The following is a 19,693-nucleotide window of genomic DNA, read 5'->3' on the forward strand; positions in this document are numbered from 1 at the left end:
AGTTTGTGGAAAAGTGAATTTAAAGTACACTTAAGCTGCATTAATGTAATTATAGTAATATCAAGTATAATCTTATCAAGAAAGGAAGATATTTAGGCTTAAAGGAAATGCTAGAGGGTATATAATTTAATAGATATCACATTTTTGGCTCAAAATGGCAAAGAGCTTATAAACAGGTGTCAAAACTGAAATAAATACTTTATGCTAGGTTTGGTATAAAGTTAAATAACTATGTCAAGTTTGCAGGGGCATTAATAAGAAATTTGTTAAGAGGTTTTACTCCTTGCTTTTCAAATGAGAATAGTGTGGTTTTTCTGTATGACATAAGCATCCCAGTTTACATTGCTCTTTTTGGAAGGTTAATATTCTGAAAATTAAAAGTTAACAATCACTGGATTGGATTTATTGAAAACTTCTAACAGAAATTCTATATTCTTGAGTCACATTAGGTTAAGGTGAAGATGAAATCCTATGTTGACTTTGTTAAAAGCAAAATAGACCACTAAACGTACCGTTTTTTTCCGCAAATGCAACTGCATCTTCTTTCGTACTGAAGGTTAGCACCATGTTGGACAAGGGATCGGCCCTGTACAAAAGAGGTTTAGAAAATAAAATCATTGTCACATCTTTTTTCTTTGGTGTTAAACTTAAGGAGATTTCCAGCTTCAAAGACACTCAGCTAATCTGGCTGAAAATTTTGCTTATCATTTTATTTGAAAATAAACTGGCAAACAAATACTTCATCTGCTGGCTCAGTCCCCAAATGCCAACCAGTGCCCAGGCTAATGCTACAAGCCCAGAACTCCACCCAAGTATCACAGAATAGTGGCAGGGACCCAAAGGAGCCATCATCTGCTGTCTTTCAGGGTGCCCATTAGTAGGAAGTTGGACAGGAAGCAAAGTAGCCAGGACTTAATTGGAATAGGATGTGGCCATCTCAAGTAATGACTTAACCAATGAACCAATCCTTGCACATCAGGAATTCAATAAAATAATTTTAATCAGTTCCAAAGAAACACAAGAGTGAGGTGTAAAACAAAATTCTCTAAGTGATCTTGTAAATTCAATTTCCATACAGAGCGCTGCCAACTTATGGCAGAACTTGATCTCACAATAATGTAGAAGTGATGTGTGTGCAGTAGAAACCATGATCTGATTTTGACCTTTTCTCAGGTTAACGATAGTGCTCTTTTGCAATGCTGAGCGGCCACAGGGAACCACAGTAAGCCACATAAGCCTGAGTAGAAACAAATCACACCCTACATAATCTGTCGGCTAAACTGTGGTGTTTGGTAGGTTAGTTGTATTTTTTTTGACAAATTTTCAACTTATATAGATTCATCATGACATAATGCAATAGTGAGGTAAGAAAGAACTTTATTATCATCCACTAAAGAGATAGTTTAATGAATCATCAACAGCAATAAGCAGAAAAATCACTAAAAAATGTAAAACTCCAGTTCTTGAAAATACGAAAGTAATTTTTCAAGTCTGGACAGTATTATGTTCCAAAATCTTTGGACTTTAGAAAATATCTTTTGCTTAAAACTATTTACTAGAAATATTTAATGTGAATCTTCTAGCTGTCAATAAAAGTAAGGCACTCTGAAATTGTTGGTGAGGAAATTCAGGAAGTAATTTCAATAGTAGAAAGATATGTTATATGAAAAGAAAAGAATACATGAGAAATAGCTCTCACTGCCTCAAAAACTCCAGTACTACTGCTATAGTTCTGGTCATCCATACTTACAACTAATGGGGATTTCACTGCAACCTCAAAATTTTATGTATTCTTTTTTTTTTTTTAAGATTTATTTTATTTTTTTTTTTATTACAAAGTCAGATATACAGAGAGGAGGAGAGATAGAGAGGAAGTGGAGCTGCAGGGATTAGAACCAGCGACCATATGGGATCCTGGCGCATTCAAGGCGAGGACCTTAGCCACTAGGCCACGCCACCAGGCCCAATTTTATGTATTCTTACTACTAACCACTTTGTAAACCAAACAGTTTTAGATTGCTGGCTGTGCTAATAGTGATTAACAAATGACAATTATACATTGGCATTCCTTTTCAAAGCATTCTGAAATGATAGCTGAAAGAACTATACTGAGATAAGCGACCAAACCCTCATCATGTAAAAGCAGGACCAGCCTCTTGCCTGTTTCTCTTAGCCCAGTATGTCCTTGTTTGTCCTTTATCAAAAGCAGTCTACTGAACTGAGGGAGTGGTACAGCTGGCTTTGCAAGATTCTAGTAACAGGACTCAGTGAGTTACTCCCCCCTCTAACAGATAAAATTCTACTGGCCAATGCCATCCTGAGGTGTTTTGTGTAGGGAAATTCTTGGTCTGGGGCAGAACGTAACCACCACTTACTGTAACATCTCAGGACAACTAGGCTCACCTGCCAGCATAAAGATCCCCTGAGGAGCATGGCATAACTGCTCAAACAAGGGAAGGCTACAAACATCACTGAACAGTTAGCAACTCGGACAAGAGTGGAATAGTCCTCTCAGCTCCAATTTTAACCTGTAAAAGCTTGGGAATTAAAGGAGCCTGGGAATTAAGCAATAGCCATCTGGCTCCTTTCTCTGTACTTTGCAATAAGCACATTCTTCCATCATCCCAATATCAGTGAGGGGAGACAGGGTTAAGTGTTCTCTAAGCTAGACATGTTCAGTGACACACGTGTCAACATTAACATAGTCTAGTAATCTGCTGACAGGATGGTGACTTCGAGTGAAAAGGAGGTACAGCCTTTAATATCATCCTACTATGCAGACACATAAACTAACAGCTTCCATCAATAAGCCAGCATCCTTCCAGCTACTGCTACCCTGCCACCCTTTCATTCTTCATTGCCTATATTTTGTAGCTCTTTCCTAGGAAACTTGCTGCCCCCCAGTTCACTCCTTTTCTTTCCTGAACTACTGTAATATCCTGCCTATAATCTTTCTGCCTCCTTTCTTGACACCTGTCTATTCTTCAAGCTGTCAGATAGTTCTTGAAGCACAGTTCCTGAACTCATTGTCCAACTCAAACTTGTTTCCTGCCTTAAAAAATAAATTAAAAAGCAGAGACACAGTGAAGGAGAGAGAGCCAGAGCCTTCAATCTGTTGGATCCCTTTCTACAGAACTGCAATGCTCGGGTTGGGGTCAAATCAAAGCCAGAAGTTAGAAACTCAATCTGAGTCTCCCACATGGGTAGAGGGGACCCGATACTTGCACCACAACGGCTGCCTCGCAGGGTGCACTCTAGCAGGAAGGTGGAGTTGGGAGGGAATTTGGACCAAGGCACTTCAACACGGGATGTGAAGACCCCAAGCAGTATCTCAAGCACTCAACTAACTCCTCCAGTCTTCTTTTAGGTAAATAACCAAATGGTCGAATCAGGATAGCTAGCCAATGCAATTTGTACTTTCCTAGACATTGAATTTGCGAGTCTTACACTCCGCACATATCAAAGTCCATCCCTGCCTTACAGCATCATATACCATGAACAATTTTTCATCAAATCTTTCATATCCTACATTCTTCCACTTTTCATGAAATTATAATTTGTGCTTTTATTTTTAGATTCTATTTGATCAATTCTCAGTTACTAGGGTTCTAATTGAAGTAGTAACAGAATTGTTTATCAGCCTAACAGTTACATAAATACTAATCATAAAACCTGGAAAAGCAAAAAGTTTAAAAGGGCTAAAAACTAGTTATGCAAAGTTGAAGCCACTTCAATGTCTGGGGGAAAAAAAGAACCACATTGGATCATATCTAAATTTATAGTTTTGTTTCCCCCTCCTAAAAGGTATTCTCCGGCCCAGGCGGACAGCAGCAGGAAAACTCAGGCAGAAATCCACAGCCTGCTCTCACTGGAACGCCGTGGCCAGAACTGAGGCCTGCCTGAGCAGCTGGAGATTTAGGGGCAATATCGGTGGAAAAAGAACAACACAAACAGCAGGAAACTCCCCAAATGCACATGAACCGGTAAGGCTGCACACCTTGGTCAAGGCTGAAGGCAGGGAACAGATCTCAGCAGGCCGGCGATAAAGGGGACACTGGGTCTGCAGTGAGGTCTTAGTGGAAACTACACTCCAACTCCCGCCTCCTCTCCCCATCTCCTTTCCTTCTAACCCTCCCTCCTTCTCTGCCCCTCTTCTTGCTCCTTCTCTCCTTTTCCTTCTAACCCTCCTCCTTTCCTCTCTGCCAATCTCCTCTCACTTTCTCACCTCTCCCCATCCTTTGATCCTTCCTCTTTCCTTTTTCGCTCTTGCTGCAGGCAGTTTGTAAAAAGTAAGTGTGACTTGATATGGGTGGGCAGTCTGTGCCTGGAATCTTGAGTTCACAGACTGCTGGTGCCAGAGATGGCGGTCAGTCTGTGGAAAGGGTCTGCAGCTGGGCGACAGTCCAGGGCCACAGAACTGCGCACTTTAAGGATATCCTTGAGACAGTCACATACTGACTTCTGTATTGGGTCACACTGTTGGTGCCTGATCAAATTTTGGCTGGTTAACATCAATGTGGACATAGCCATCAATGTGCGTGCCACTTCAATTCCTGCAATTTGACTCCCTAAGGAGCTCAATAAAGATTGAGGCAGCAAGCCTTGTAGGTTGAAGTCCTTCGTAGAAGGGGGCTTCCCTCTGGTTGCCTGCCTTTGTAATCCTCATCCTGAGTCTGTCCCATTTAATACTTGCTCAGTTGCAGGTTGCCTGCCTCTCCGACCCTGGTCTTGCCATGCTGGTGTAGCGCTCTCTCCCTCTCCCATTACCAATGCCTTCCCCCTCCCTTCTCCCCTTTCTCCTTCCTGTTCCTTATCTCCTCATTTTCTCTACCCTTTCTTTTCTTTTTTTAAAAGCAAAACTCAGACCATGCCATTTTCTATTTTAATGCCACATTCCAAGATTAAGACTAGCAGAACTGAAATGCACACACACCAACAAAGCATAAAATCAACCCTTTGCAACTTGAAAATATTTTATCTGTGAGGAAAAATTCACTGCTACTGACTTCGACTTGAGAAACAGAAGCAAGCAGTAAACTCTCAGATTACTAAAACTTTATATCAATTGTTTTAATTAACTGAAATGTTTCACAGTAACCTATCAGGAAGTCAAATTCTGGAAGGTTAGTACAAAATTCTTCACTTTATTATTATACATAATAACTCCAATCTAAAGCTGTACAAATACTCATCAATAAATAATGGAATGGGCAATTCTGACAAAGTTAAATAAGTCAGTTACAGGTTAGCCCACCTCCTGAAATGCCCTCATCCTATGTCCTATTGCCTGTTCCAATCCTGGCATCTCTGCTTCTGACCCAGCTTCCTGTTAATTCTGGGAGAAGCAGATTATAGCTCAAGTGTTTGGACTCCTGCCACCCACTGGGAAACCCAGGCAGAATATGAGAGGAAGATAAAGAATGCTCTCACTCATTGCTTCATTCCTCCAATGCCCACAATGGCCAGAACTGGGCCGGGGTGGAAACAGAGCCAGCAAGTCAATCCAAGCCTCCCACATGGGTAGTAAGCACCCGATTACTTGCCTTAGTAGGAAGCTGGAGTTTTGACTCAAAGTATCAAACCCAATACCTGGCCTCAAATCCTACTAGTTATGATGTCTGCATCCCATAGTGCAGTACCAGGCCTGCCCCAGCACTGAAGTACTCGGGCAGTAAGACGGCAGGTACAACCCTATGTCTCTCAGGCTCTACCATCAAAATTTTAAATGTAAAATTTAAAAATGGTCAAGCGCATTTACCTTAAAATCCTTCATACAAGAAGTACCTTATCAAAATAACATGTTGATAAAGTAGTACCAGTAGGTTATTCAATATTTTTTAAAACCATGCTGACAAAGCACATTTCAAGGAGAAATATCCCTCAATCTTAAAAGAGTAAGTTTTCAAAGTTCTGTCAAAAAATCATCAATCACTTTGAAAATTTACCCTATTAACACTCCTTCTAATGTTCAAACAAATAAGATCCTTAAAAAAAAAACCTCCGAAGGTCTGAGATTATCATCCCCATGTTTTTGTCATGTTCTTTTTGTGACATACTTCTAACTGACATTACTTCATCATCAGAATTGGCCATCTGTTAAATATTCCAAACCATTCCATCCATACAATAGACTCTGACCAGAGACAGTATATCAGAAGAAATGAATATGGTTAAGTTCTGTTCCTCCAATAATGGGAAACTGTGGGTTTGGATGAACAATCATTTTTTCTTTTTCTCTTTAAGATTCCTTTTATTTACTTGGAAGGCAAAGTTACAAAGAGCAGGAAAGAGAAGGATCTTCCATCCACTGTTCCCTTCCTAACTGGCCACACACGTGGGTACAGGAGCCCAAGCGCTGGGATCATCTTCCACTGCTCTCCCAAGTGCACTACAAGGAGCTGAATTAGAAGTGCAGCATTCACACCTCAGATCGGGGCCTGTTTGGGAAATGGGTCTTGTGGCATGGACTTCAACCTGTTATGCCACAGCACTGGCTCCAGTCAAAATTATTACTTTGACAAATACTAAAAATCATGTTTATTAACTTTTTTCCCCATTAAAATTTTATTACAAATCTACATGAACTTATTGAGTCAGGTTCAAGAATTTTTCCCATACTTTATTAATAATAAACATAAAATCGTAATTGAAGTCAACTAAGGACCCAATTGGTGTTTTTAGTTAACAGGTGAATTTTACAGATAATCACCAGAAACTCAGCTTATTCTAACAGTTGTTTTAAAATATTCCACTACAGGTCAGAATTCAGTATTTACCTTTTTTTTGACACTAAGTGCAAAAGGTGAACTCTAAATAAAATTAATTACAATTTTACTCATTTAAGGTCAGTTTTGTTCTTAAGAAGAACAAAATAAAATATCAGAATAAAGGGAAATAATGAGTTTCTTAAATATTCCAAATTCTGAAATAGGCCTTGTTTAAATGGATTTGTTGACATTGTTTCAAAAATACATTTTTTTACATTAGAAAAATATATTTTGAATAGAACTTCACATTTCAATTATGATGTAACTCATTTTCAATCAGTATGTAATTAAAGCAGCATTTTTATTTTCGTAAAAAATAAAATCATATTTTCTCTTAAAGCAGCAAAATATGGAGCCAGTTTGTGGTGAAGCAGGTGAAAGCCACCGCCTGTGATGCTGCCCCATACATACCTGTGTTCAAGACTTACCTGCTCAACTTCTGAACCAACTCCCTAAAAGCTGCGCCTGGGAAAGCAACGGAAGATGGGCCACATACCTGAACCCCTGCAATTCACCTGGAAAAAACCCGTGGCTCTTGACTTTGGCTTGGTCCAGCCCTGGCTGTTGTGGCCATTAGGGAAGTAAACTACTGCACAGTAGACCTTTTTTGGTCTAAGTCTGTCTCTTCCTCTCTGTGCAATTCTGGACTTTCAAATAAATAAATTTAAAAAAAAAATTAACAAAGCGGCCAAGTCTGGTAGTCTAGTGGCTCAAGTCCTCGCCTTGCATGTGCCAGGATCCCGTATGGGTGCTGGTTCGTATCCCAGCTGCTCCACTTCTCTTCCAGCAGTGGAGGATGGCTAAAAGCTTTGGGACCCTGCACCCGCATAGGAGACACAAAGAAGCTCCTGGCTCCTGGCTTCAGATCAACTCAGCTCCGGCCATTGCAGTTACTTGGAGAGTGAAACAGTGGATGGATAATCTTTCTCTGTCTCTCCTTCTCTCTAAACCTGATTTTTCAATTAAAATAAGTCTTTTTAAAAGAAAGCTACTGTTAAGCAAAATATTAATCACTATTTCAAAAATCAGCTGTACTATTTTTTTTTTTAAGATTTATTCATTTTATTACAGCCAGATATACACAGAGGAGGAGAGACAGAGAGGAAGATCTTCCATACAATGATTCACTCCCCAAGTGAGCTGCAACGGGCCGATGCTGCGCTGATCCAAAGCTGGGAACCTGGAACCTCTTTCGGGTCTCCCACGCGGGTGCAGGGTCCCAATGCATTGGGCCGTCCTCAACTGCTTTCCCAGGCCACACGCAGGGAGCTGGATGGGAAGTGGAGCTGCCGGGATTAGAACCGGCGCCATTATGGGATCCCAGGGCTTTCAAGGCGAGGACTTTAGCTGCTAGGCCACGCCTGCCGGGCCCAGCTGTACTATTTCTAAACTATACTGTAGTAATGATTGTGAGCCTCTGTGCAGGGATAGCAAAATTAAACTCAATTTAAGCAACCTATTGATGTTGTTCATAGTAAGATACCCAGTTATGGCATCCTGGCATTTGAGAAAACAGCAGAAATGGGATCTTTCCATGAAACAGACTACAACAGAACTGTCTAATGGGGCCTGAAACAATGGCTCAATGGCTTGCAAGTGCTGGCATCCCATATGGGCAGTTTGGGTCCTGGCTGCTCTGTTTCCCAACCAGCTCCTTTCTTGCAGCTTGGGAAAGCAGTGAGGATGGCCCAAAGCCTTAGGATCCTGTACCCACGGGGAGACCTGGAAGCAGCTCCTGGCTCCCGGCTTTGGATAGGCTCAGTTCATTACACCCATTTGGGGAATGAATCAGTAGACCGAAGACCTTCATATCTTTCTTCCTCTCTGCATGTTTGCCTTTCCAATAAAAAAAAATTTTTCAAAAATATTAGAGTCCCTTTTTTTTAAGTGGACTGGAAGAGCCTCAGGTCAGAGGTACCTATCCTACACCCAGGGCAAAGCACGAACAAGGACAAAAACCCAAGAGGAATGGCTAAGGTTCCCACTTAATTTCTATCCTATCATCCTCAAGTTCCACAGTCACAATTTTGTAGAAATGCCCACTTTCTATCAAACCTACACGTAAAAACGTAACTTTCCTTGTTTTGGGGAGCTGTCATTTCCAAAGACTCTGGTCACATAAAACTTAGACTAAATCAACTTGTGTATATCATCTTATTAATCCATTCTTTGTTATAGGTTCATAAGCAATAAACCTATAATGGATGAGAAGAAATTGACTTTTTCTCCTTCACATCCAACTTGCATTTTTTAAAAAACATTTTATTTGAAAATCAAAGTTAGACAAGGGTTTTCCATGTGCTGTTCACTCCCCAAATGGCTGCAATAGCTGGCACTTGGCCAAGCTAAAGCCAGGACACAGGAGTTTTTTCCAGTTTCCCACGTGGGTTCAGGGGTTCAAGACTTGGGTCTTCCTTGATTGCTTTCCTAGGTGTATTAGCAGGGAAGTAGATTCGAAGTGGAGCAGCCAGAATTCAAATGTGCACCCACAGAGAATGCTGATGCTTCGGGGAACAGTTTAAGCCACTATGCTAGAGTGCGAGCTCCAAACACATTTTTATATGAAGTGTTTTACCCAGAAACAATTTATACAAAGCTTAAATACTCAAACATTCATTTGTTACCATGGTTGGAAATGTGCTACTACAATGAGCCAAGGATAGGATAAATGCTGTAACATTTTAAATATCGGTATGGATGTTCTTTCTCATAAAGGCCTTCAGTCTCTAGAAGGATGCAAGTTACAGATGGACTCCATGTATTACTGAAAACATAAAACCTAAAGGTTATCAAAATAGTTTAGGGAGCCAATGTTCTGGCATAGTAAGCTGCCACTTACAGGACACTGGCATCCCACACAGACACCAGTTTGTGTCCCAGGAGCACTTCTGACCCAGTCCTTGTTAAATGTGCCTGGGAAAGGAGAAAAAGATGGCCCAAGGTATGGGCTCCTATAACCCCATGGGATCCCTGAAAGCGGCTCTGACCTTCAGCCCGGCCCAGCTTTGGCCAAACGGGAAATGAACCAGTGCATGGAGGAACTCTCTGCTTTCAAATTAATAAATCTTTTAAGCAATACTTAAGAGTACATCTAAAAATTACTTTCCTAATAATAATTCTCAGATAACATTGCATATTTTTTAAATTATACTTTTTAAAAACAAGAGAAATAATTTAAACTGCTATCTATCTACCTTTAACTAGAAATTGGACCCATAAAATGCCCTATGAATCTAAATGAGTGTTCTATTTTATTTAGCTAATGTTTATTCTAATGGTGGGAGCTTTTATTTCACTCGAGGCAGTTTTGTTACTTAACATTTGGGCCTTATCTGGTTACAAACATGTGAATCAGCAACTTCACTAGCTCAAAATTTATTCAAGTGCCATGAAGATCTTTATTAATTACATGGTCTCAAGAACGAAGTCCTCCTTAAATTAGCAAATTTCTAAACTCACTTGGCTGCTATCTGCCTATAACATAAGGAAATTTAATTTAAAAGCAAGTTGAAAAGTGTCATTAACTTACTTTTTTATTCTCATATGTTAATATTCACTGCTTGGATACCATGTTTATGGTGATAATAAGATTAACTTTTATACAATAAGTATCTTTTGAGTGTAATGGTACTTAGTCTCAAAGTATGTGAGAGTCCTATGTTGTGGCACAGTGACTTAAGCCACTGTCTATAACACTGGCATCTCACTGGTCACTCCACTTCTTACCCAGCACCTTACTAGTGTACCTGGGAAAGCTGCAGAGGATGACTCGAGTACTCAGACCCTGTCACCCACAGGGAAACACTGTCTCAGGCTCCTGGCTTTGATCTGGCTTTGCCCGCGCAGTTGGCAGCCATGTGGTAACACGGGAGATTTAAGATCTTAATTTCTTCCTCACCCTTTCAAATAAGCTTTCTTTAAAGCATACAGATAAATGGAAAAATGTTTAACTCGTGCATAATTTGTTCATAATATCTGCCCTATGTCTGTCATGAACTTTCTGAAAACTCCTCTGAAGGGACTTCAAAAAACCTGCAGCAAAATATATTCTTATATTCTAGTTCTATTTTTCACAAACTGACTGAAATACTATCAGCAAAGTGTACAGTTTAAAAGTCAGTAAATATGAGTAAAAACTATGCAGAAGAAATACAACAATATTCATGTCAAACAAGTACTCACGTTGATGCCCAGCCCATCAGAGGATTTTCCCATCTTTCCCTGGTATCAAATTCCATCTTCCATTTCTTCGTGTTGTTTACTCCAGACTGCATGTTATTGCGAGCAGGAACAAAGATCCGGACTTTTCTGGTTTTGATGTGTTCTTCTGGAACACCAGTTAAAGTAGTGATATCCTAGAGAAAAGTGAGTGAACACACGTTTAGGCAGGTTACATATCACTGACATACCTCTGTTGGTCCCCAATTGTTCATTAATTGGGTAAGCATTATCAATTAGCTTCATCTCATTACTACTCAGATCTCTGAGCACAGAAATCAGATATTTTTAAAAATAATTATTTGAGATGAAGAGCGAGACTCTCACCAGTGATTCACTACTCTCAACATGCCTGCTGCAGCTGCACTGGGTCACCCGACAGTGGCAGGGACGCGATTTCTCAGGTCCTCCTCACCCTTGCCTGCTGGCCTGCCAATGCAGGAGGTGGGAACCGAACCAGATACTGCGGGCTGGGTGTTTCAACCATGAGGCCAACTACCTACTCCCCTACAACTACTTTGGTAGCTGTAAAGGATAGCAAGGTGCCCTTTGATAAAAGTGGAATTAAGAGACAGTCAAAAAGTGCTCAAAAAAAAAAAAAATCAAGGGGAGGGAGACAGTGAAATGGAGTAAAAAAAAATTTTTAAAAAGTTAGGTTCCTTTTATCCAACAAAGCATCAGTAATTTACAAAGTGTTAGCTGGCAGAAGAACCTGTAGGCAATATAAGCCTTATTTTGTTAGCAGGTGTAAACTAGCAAAAGGAGAAATAAGAGGATAGTAAAAGGATGTATAAAAAGTAACAACTTTAAGTCAAAAAAAAGTATTACCAACAGATGGAAGATCTTTGTAACTGTGACTTTCAAGTATATAAACCTACCCTCAAAAAATAGAAAAGCTGCACAATCCTTGAAGAAATGTGATAAAAACCAACTTTCTTAACTCTTGCTCTATGTATTAATTCAGTAACACTCAATTGGTAAATGTAGAGTTCTAATGCCCCGAGAATAGATGTATTTATCAAAACACTCTGGGAATCCGCAACAGTTGCGGGGCTTATACATAAACAGTATAAACCAGGTCACCGGATTATGAAATGGGGCATCTTCCAAATTCCAAAGCAACCTTAACACTGAGTAAGTTCATAAAAACGAGTTGTAAACTGACTCTTTAATTATATGAAACGCATTCTTACTACTAGTTAGCTCAGGAAGATGACATTATACGAAACAAACTTTATATGCTTCCACATTTAATGCCTATGTGCCAAAATAATTTACAAAGCGCTAAAGCTTTGAAAACAATTATTTCTTTATTTAAACTATATATATAAAGACAGACAGATGAATTTTAGGATAGAAAACCTTTGCAAATGGCTATGAACATTACTAGTGTAACTTCTTGGAATTTTGAATTCTTAACTACCAATCTTCCATTTTTTCCCCTCAAATTTCAGCAAGTATTTATTGATGTTTTCCTGCAATTTAAAGTTAGCATTTGAACAAATGAGTTTGTCTGAAGACGAAATTGTCCTGACAACAGAATCAGAAGACATGTAGGGCACTACAGCTGCTGCCAAAGACAGGATAAAAGGGCTTGGCATCCCTCACATCCCTGACACCTACAGGGCACAGCAGCTCTGAAATTCCTCCTCGGGAAGGCACATTCTCAGTCCCGACAAACTGATTCCTCACACTTTCAAAATGCATCCCGACACTCCATTGTTACCATTTCATCCACACAGCTTCAGCCAGTGACAGAAGAACCTGTTCTTTAAGAGACATTTCAATGGGCTAAAAGCTCCCACTCCAAGAGTTCATTAAAACAATGGAACACTTGAAAGGCACTATGAGGCCTCATGTTGAAGTCTACTTGGGTCTCCAGTACTTAGCTTTCCCCATTCGTCCTGAGCTACCTGTGACTCAGCTTACACAGACAAGCATTTCATGAATTTTCTACGATTACAAAAAATTACACCAGACATGAGAAGCTTTCAAGTTGACTGTAAAGTACCAGTTAATAATCACCCAATTCCAATAAAGCAAATTATCCTATATATAATATACATAGATTTACAAATGTTAACACTTCTGATTTTTTGGCAGTTTGGTCAAGCACGAGTCTGAAAACTGATAAAAACAATGTTGTCATACTAACATAGCAGTTTCAGAATTATAACCTGTGTACAATATGATATTTCAAGAAATAAACAAATACAACTCTCAGATTAAGGAAATTCTAATCAAACTTTTTCATGGTAAAAACAGACAGCATATTTCCAGAGTTCTATTCTTTCAGCACCATCTCTTCCACAATTTTAATTTTAGAATAGCTGAAACTTTGTCAGACTTGTGAAATGGAAGATCAACTATCAAATGGTATAAGTTTAAAGACCATTAATAAGGCATAAGTCAGTGTACATAAATATATGAACTTTATTCTTTCAAAAACCAATGTCCACTATACCATATTCTACATAAAAACTGTATGATTCCGTTATCAACTGTCCCCATTTATCTTGTGTGAATTCAACCTTTTTTTTTTTTTAACAAAGGAAGCAGGGAACAAGCAATGGGAAGTTGGTGTCAAAATGCAGAAAAACCTCCCAGCAAGCTTCTTGCAACCACCCAGGATTTAGAGTCTTGCTGGCTGCTCTCTTTTCAATACCAGAATTTCACACATTTCAATGACTATTATGACTTCAAAGAATCAAATTTTCATCATTGTCCGTCATCTGCCGGTTGATTTGTATAAAGGAGTTCTGCATGCACTCCAAACAAAAGCCTCCTTACTTTTGTGGCTATATATCAAGTTTAAAAGTTTTGTTTGTGACAGTTGTGTCTTTGGTAAATGAGGGTAACACTGGAGGAGTGCAGCTGCTCTGCAGGAACCTCCTTTTTGGCACCATTTCACTTAAATAAAAACGGAATAATTAGCTTCTGCCTTTATTAAACCACAAAAATGCCACTGGCCTTAGTAATTACTTCCGGTTGTCCCACCTACTTAACCCTAACAGTTTACACTTGTCGTAAAGAGAAATAAAAGATTTGTGCACTTTTTTTGCTGAAGTTTTGCTAGATTTCTCAGTACAACTACGAAAGCCAAAGTTTTAGCAAATTCTTTGGTAATAAGTTCAAAAAATGGCATTATAATGGTTCAGTGTTAATTTTCAACAGAGCACAAAATTGGAACATTAAAAATATTGCTTTCAGAAAACTTGTTCTGCAGGCTACTAGTTACCAATTAGAGGTAAGACCTGTATCTAAAACATGATTGTGTTCACATTCTATTTCATGAGAGATGTTAAAAGAAAATCTTAGATTGTAAAAAAAAAACCTTCCTTTCAAGTAACTCAAACTTAAGAAAGGTCTTTATGTTAAAGCTAAGGATATTAAATAAATTTATAGTTTGTAGTATTAAAGAGCTGACAGAGAACTATCATATCTATTGACTATGAGAGACATTTATTTCTAAAGAGTTACTGCCCACAGAGAATCAGATATAATAAAAAACTATAAGCATTTCTTGTTTATTTAAGCAACAAATTGGTAGAGTTCAACCAGGTAATAAAGCAAGCACTTGAATGGACATTTATTATATTCTGCCTGGCATAGGGCAAGGTATCAAGGAACTGAAGTGTAATATTAAACAGAACATTGTGCATAAGATAGGAAGAGATCATACAATGATGCTAATCATGAAAGGCATTACATAGTATTCCACCTGAAACAATTTTGCTTGCTCTTAGATCATTCTGAGCAACAAAGATCAACAGCTAAGAGCAAAGGGCTGAATTAAAACCATGCTAATCGTTCACCGGTAGGGCTAACCCAACTGCTCCACTTCCAATCTGGCTCCCTGTTGACGGCCTGGGAAAGCAGTAGAGCATGCCTCAAGTTCTTGGGCCCTTGCACCCACACGTCAGAATGGGAAGAAGCTCCTAGTTGCCACCAATATGGCCATTTGGGGGTGGGGAGTGGACCTGCAGATGGAAAATCTGTCTCTCCCTCTGTCAGTAAATTTGCCTTTTGAATTAAAAAATCTTCAAAAAAAAAAAAATGAGACACAAAAAGAAATACAGTGGAAGAAAGAAAGAAAAAGGAAAAGGGAAAAAGAATTAAAACTTAGTCCTGTGGGTTCCTGCCCTTTTTACCCAGCAGCCAAGAACAATCTGCATATACTCTGCCAAGCCCCTCCTGGTTTATTACCATTATATCATACCTGCCTGTCAAGTCATGTCTACACGACTGTCAATTCACTGAAACTAAGCATAAGAAAAATTCTTCATGAAAACTGAGAATACCCACTTTTCCCTGATTCCTTGGGTCTCCTTTTTAATGTATTTTCATTTTACTTGAGAGGCACAGAGACACAGAGAGCAAGCCTCCATCCATTGTTTTACTCACCAACTGCTTGCATCAACCAGGGATGCACATAGCATAAGCCACGAGGCCGGAACTCCCTGTCTTTCCAAATGGAGTTGCAGGGCTCCAAGCACTTGCATCATCACCTACTGGCAGCCCCCACTCACCCCCGGATGTGTGTAATGCCAGCAAGTTACCACAAGCAAAGTAGCCAGGTTTCAAAGTAGGCACCTGCATATGGATTGTGCTCCCAAACGGTAACTTCACGGCATCAAATGCCTGCCTCAGGATCTTTATGTCTGAAGGCTTTCATGGTATATTATAATTTTGCTCAAATAAGCTTGTTGTACTTTTCTCTTATTCTACCTTTTTATTATAGAGATATCAACATGAACTACTGATGGGTGAGAAAAAGGTCCTCACCTTAAACGCACCAGGATCCCATAAGGGTGCCAGTTCTAATCCTGGCAGTTCCCATGCAGCTCCCTGCTTGTGGCCTGGGAAAGCAGTCGAGGACGGCCCAATGCATTGGGACACCGCACCTGCGTGGGAGACCTGGAAGAAGTTTCTGGCTCCTGGCTTCGGATCGGCACAGTACCAACCACTGTGGTCACTTGGGAAGTGAATCATCGGACCGAAGATCTTCCTCTCTGTCTCGCCTCCTCTCTGTACATCTGCCTTTCCAATAAAACGAATCTTAAAAAAAACTTAAAAATTACTTTTTCTCCCCAGCAGGACATGATCTGACAAACAGCATTGCAAAGTCTATAAAGAAGCCACGTTGTTCATCTATATTTTTTAATTCATTATTTATTTGAAAGGCAGAGCTACAGCAGGGGATGCACAGAAAGAAATCTTGCATCTGCTGGTTTGCTCCCTAGATGGCCAAAAACAGTTGAAGCTAGGGCAAGAGCATGCCAAAGGCCAGGAACTTCACCCAGGTCTCCCACATGGGTACCAGGGTCCAAGCACCTAGGTCATTCTCTGCTGCTTTCCCAGGCCATTAACAGGAAGTTGGATCACAAGTAGAGAAGCCAGGATTTGCACCAAAGCCCATGTGAGATGCCAGCACTGAAGACAATGGCTTAAACCACTAAGCCAGTAGGGTCCCCACTTTTTCCTATTAATTTCAATAAATCTATTGGAAGACTTTCTTTCCTTTTTATATAGAAACTCTTGAAACAGTCTTTGTTTTCCACAATGAAACAACTGAAAGAGGCTGCTGAAAAAAAGATAAAGTAGGGGCAGGCCAGTGGGAGAGCCAGTCATCACCACCTGGGACACCTGCACCCTACGTTTGAGAGCCTGGGTTTGAGTCCTCTTTTCTCCAATCCAGATTCCTGCCAATGGAAACCCCGAAACGCATCAGGTGATCGCTTAACTGGATCACTACTACCCACAACAGAAACCTGCATTTTCCAAACACTTGGCATAAACATATGCCCATCACACCTGTTATAGACATTTGGGGAGTGAGCCAGCAGAATAAGACATTTTGTAAAAACAAATAAAATGATGACCAATATAACCCCTCAATGAAAACTGAGGCATTTTGAAATTACTAATACTTCTTAAAATGACAATCACTTTAAGTTATAATTCATTCAAAAGAAGGGCCAAGGAAGAGAAAAGGCAGTCTTCAATTTTTCCGTTCACCTCCCCATGTACACACAGAGTCAGAATGAAGAACTTTGTTTAGGTCTCCCATGTGAGTGGCAGGGGTCCAAGCACCTGGGTGAGCAACTGCTACTTTTCCAGGAGTTATTAGCACAAAGTTGGATGGGAAGCAGAGCAGCCAGGACAAAAAGGCACCCAAAAGTGAAATATTGGTCTCAAAAGCAGCAGCTTATCTGTGCAATGACACTTGTTCCACTGACTAACTTTTTAAAAAGAAGTAACACTGATTTTCTAAAGCTTTACTGAGAGGCAGAGTGATGGGGGGAAGCAAGAGAAAGAAATTTCCTCCATCCATTGGTGCACTCTGCAAATGGCTACAACAAAAGCCAGGAGCCTGGAATACCACAAAGTTCATCCAGGTCACCGACACGGGCAAAAGGGTCCCAAGAACTTGGGTTGTTTTCCACTGCTTTTCAAGGTACATTAGCAAGAAGCTAGGTAAGAAGCAGAGCATCTAGGAACCATCTAGCACTCTGAGATGGACCTACAGGCATCCTGAGCAGTGGTTTAACCCACTGTACAATGCCTGACCATAATGATGTCATTTTTTTGGTCTGCTTTTTAACCCATACTCAACAACTGCTAGGATTTTTAAATCAAATTAAGCAGCCATCTTAGGCCACCTGGCAGGTTTTTTTTTTTAAGCTTATTTTTATTTAAAAGACAGATTTATAGAAAGAAGGAAGGGCAGACAGAAAGATCTTGCATCCTCTAGTTCACGCCACAAGCAGCTACCACGGCTGAAGTGTGCCAGACCGGGGTCCAGAGCTTCTTCTGGGCCTTGAACACAGATGCAGGGTCCCAAGGTTTTAGGTCATCCTCGACTGTTTTCGTAGGACACAAGCAAGGAGCTGGATGGGAAGCAGAGCAGCTGGGATATGAACTGGCACCCATACGGGATCCCGGCACATGCAAGGTGAGAATTTAGCCACTAGACTGTCATGCTCAGCCCTATCTGGCAGTTTTTCAGAAACTCTATTAAGGGAACAAAAGTCTGACGACAGGGCACTTGAAATTTATAAACTGCTTTGAGGGTAGGTTCTTTCTTCGGTGTTCTTCACCCTCTATTATTAATAAACTAAAAGGCTGATCTACATAAATATGACATGGCAGAACACAAATAAACTTCTTAATTCAAGTAATGGTTTAAGCAATCAATAAAATTAAACATGAAAAGAGGCTTGAACTAATATAAGAGAACTTAACGGATCTAAAGCTGAATGCCTTTGGCTTAATAAAGCACCTCATGAGGTAATGGTGTATAAATCAAACTAGATTCGGGCCCGGCGGCGTGGCCTAGCAGCTTAAGTCCTCGCCTTCAACCCCAAGATCCCATATGGGCCATTTCTAATCCCGGCAGCTCCACTTCCCATCCAGCTCCCTGCTTGTAGCCTGGGAAAGCAGTCGAGGACGGCCCAAAGCTTTGGGACCCTGCACCTGCGTGGGAGACCAGGAAGAGGTTCCAGGTTCCTGGCATCGGATCAGCGCGCACCAGCCCGTTGCGGCTCACTTGGGGAGTGAAACATCGGATGGAAGATCTTCCTCTCTGTCTCTCCTCCTCTCTGTATATCCGGCTTTCCAATAAAAAAAAAAAAATCTTTAAAAAAAAAATCAAACTAGATTCAAGGTGGCACATTAGCAAAGTATACTTGTTAATTCAGCACAAGAATACAAGAAACTCAGTTGTCTTATTAGCAAGTGAACCTACTAATGAAGCTGGGAAACATCACCAATACATATGTAAACACAAGCGCATATATACCTTAAGAAGAAAACTGTAAAGCAAAATATATGCACGTATATTCTTTTGAGGTCCATGGATCGTAACACCATTTATTGTTTCTAATAAATACTACCAAAAAATATCATCTACAATATAAAGTCTAGATTTCTTTTTAAATGTGAAGTAAGTATATAAAGGTGCTCACAAAACAAATTTGATTCTAACATTTTATCTGGCCCTTCATAATTTCTTTTTACAATGCAGTTGTTTACAATGATCTCACCTCTAACTACTTGCCCTTACCCAGCTTGGGCTCATAACTCAGGCACCTATAACAAAACACAGCTTATCAAGGGAAGAGCATACAAATGTGTTTAATGTAAGTTTTGTGTGACACCTGTGTAACACCAGAGTTTTCACAAAGAAACAAAAACCCAAAGTAACAACTCAAACTTAGCTTTAAGGTATACTCTTACAGTAATAAACTTGGGGAACCTCAGCAAGGCTGACTGTTCAGGCTCTTCCCTGTGACCTAGTGTTCAGAAATAAGGTGAAATTCTTTTCCTCAAGGTAGAGAGAGAATACCTCTCCAAAGAATCTAAGAATCTGCTAGAAGGGCAAGTCAGAACATCCTAGGTTTGAAGCTTCCTTTAGGAGAGATGAGTAGGAGTCTAACCATGCTGTTTCTGCTCCTTTCAGGAAATACTCAATGTGCCAAGATGCTGTGTTTTGAAGTTGTGTGTCCTGAAACCCATCATCAGAAAATCACCTTTATTTTTTTCACAGCACTCAAAAGATCACAAAAGAACTCTCTTGTCCTCATAGTGTCCAATTATAGTATTGAATTAAATTACAGAATTATAATTCCAAGTAAAACTGGCAGAGAAAGGTATGAAAATAGGAACAACTTAGTCTTAGAAAAGCATATGACTCAATTACTGAGAGC

The 19,693-nt window shown here is 40.0% G+C and overlaps 1 protein-coding gene across 1 annotated transcript in view; it reads right to left on the minus strand.

Annotated features, from left to right (window-relative positions):
- Positions 1-19,693, minus strand: part of NDUFS4 (NADH:ubiquinone oxidoreductase subunit S4) — a 93,715-nt gene that overhangs the window by 17,181 nt on the left and 56,841 nt on the right. The window contains exons 3-4 of the mRNA XM_004583697.3: positions 10,950-11,122; positions 513-586 (exon numbers count right to left, since the gene is read on the minus strand). Coding sequence (XP_004583754.1) covers positions 513-586; positions 10,950-11,122 — 247 coding nt within the window. The remainder of the gene's footprint in view (positions 1-512; positions 587-10,949; positions 11,123-19,693) is intronic.

The sequence above is a fragment of the Ochotona princeps genome, chromosome 23 (genome assembly GCF_030435755.1).
Source record: "Ochotona princeps isolate mOchPri1 chromosome 23, mOchPri1.hap1, whole genome shotgun sequence".
NCBI lineage: Eukaryota > Metazoa > Chordata > Mammalia > Lagomorpha > Ochotonidae > Ochotona > Ochotona princeps.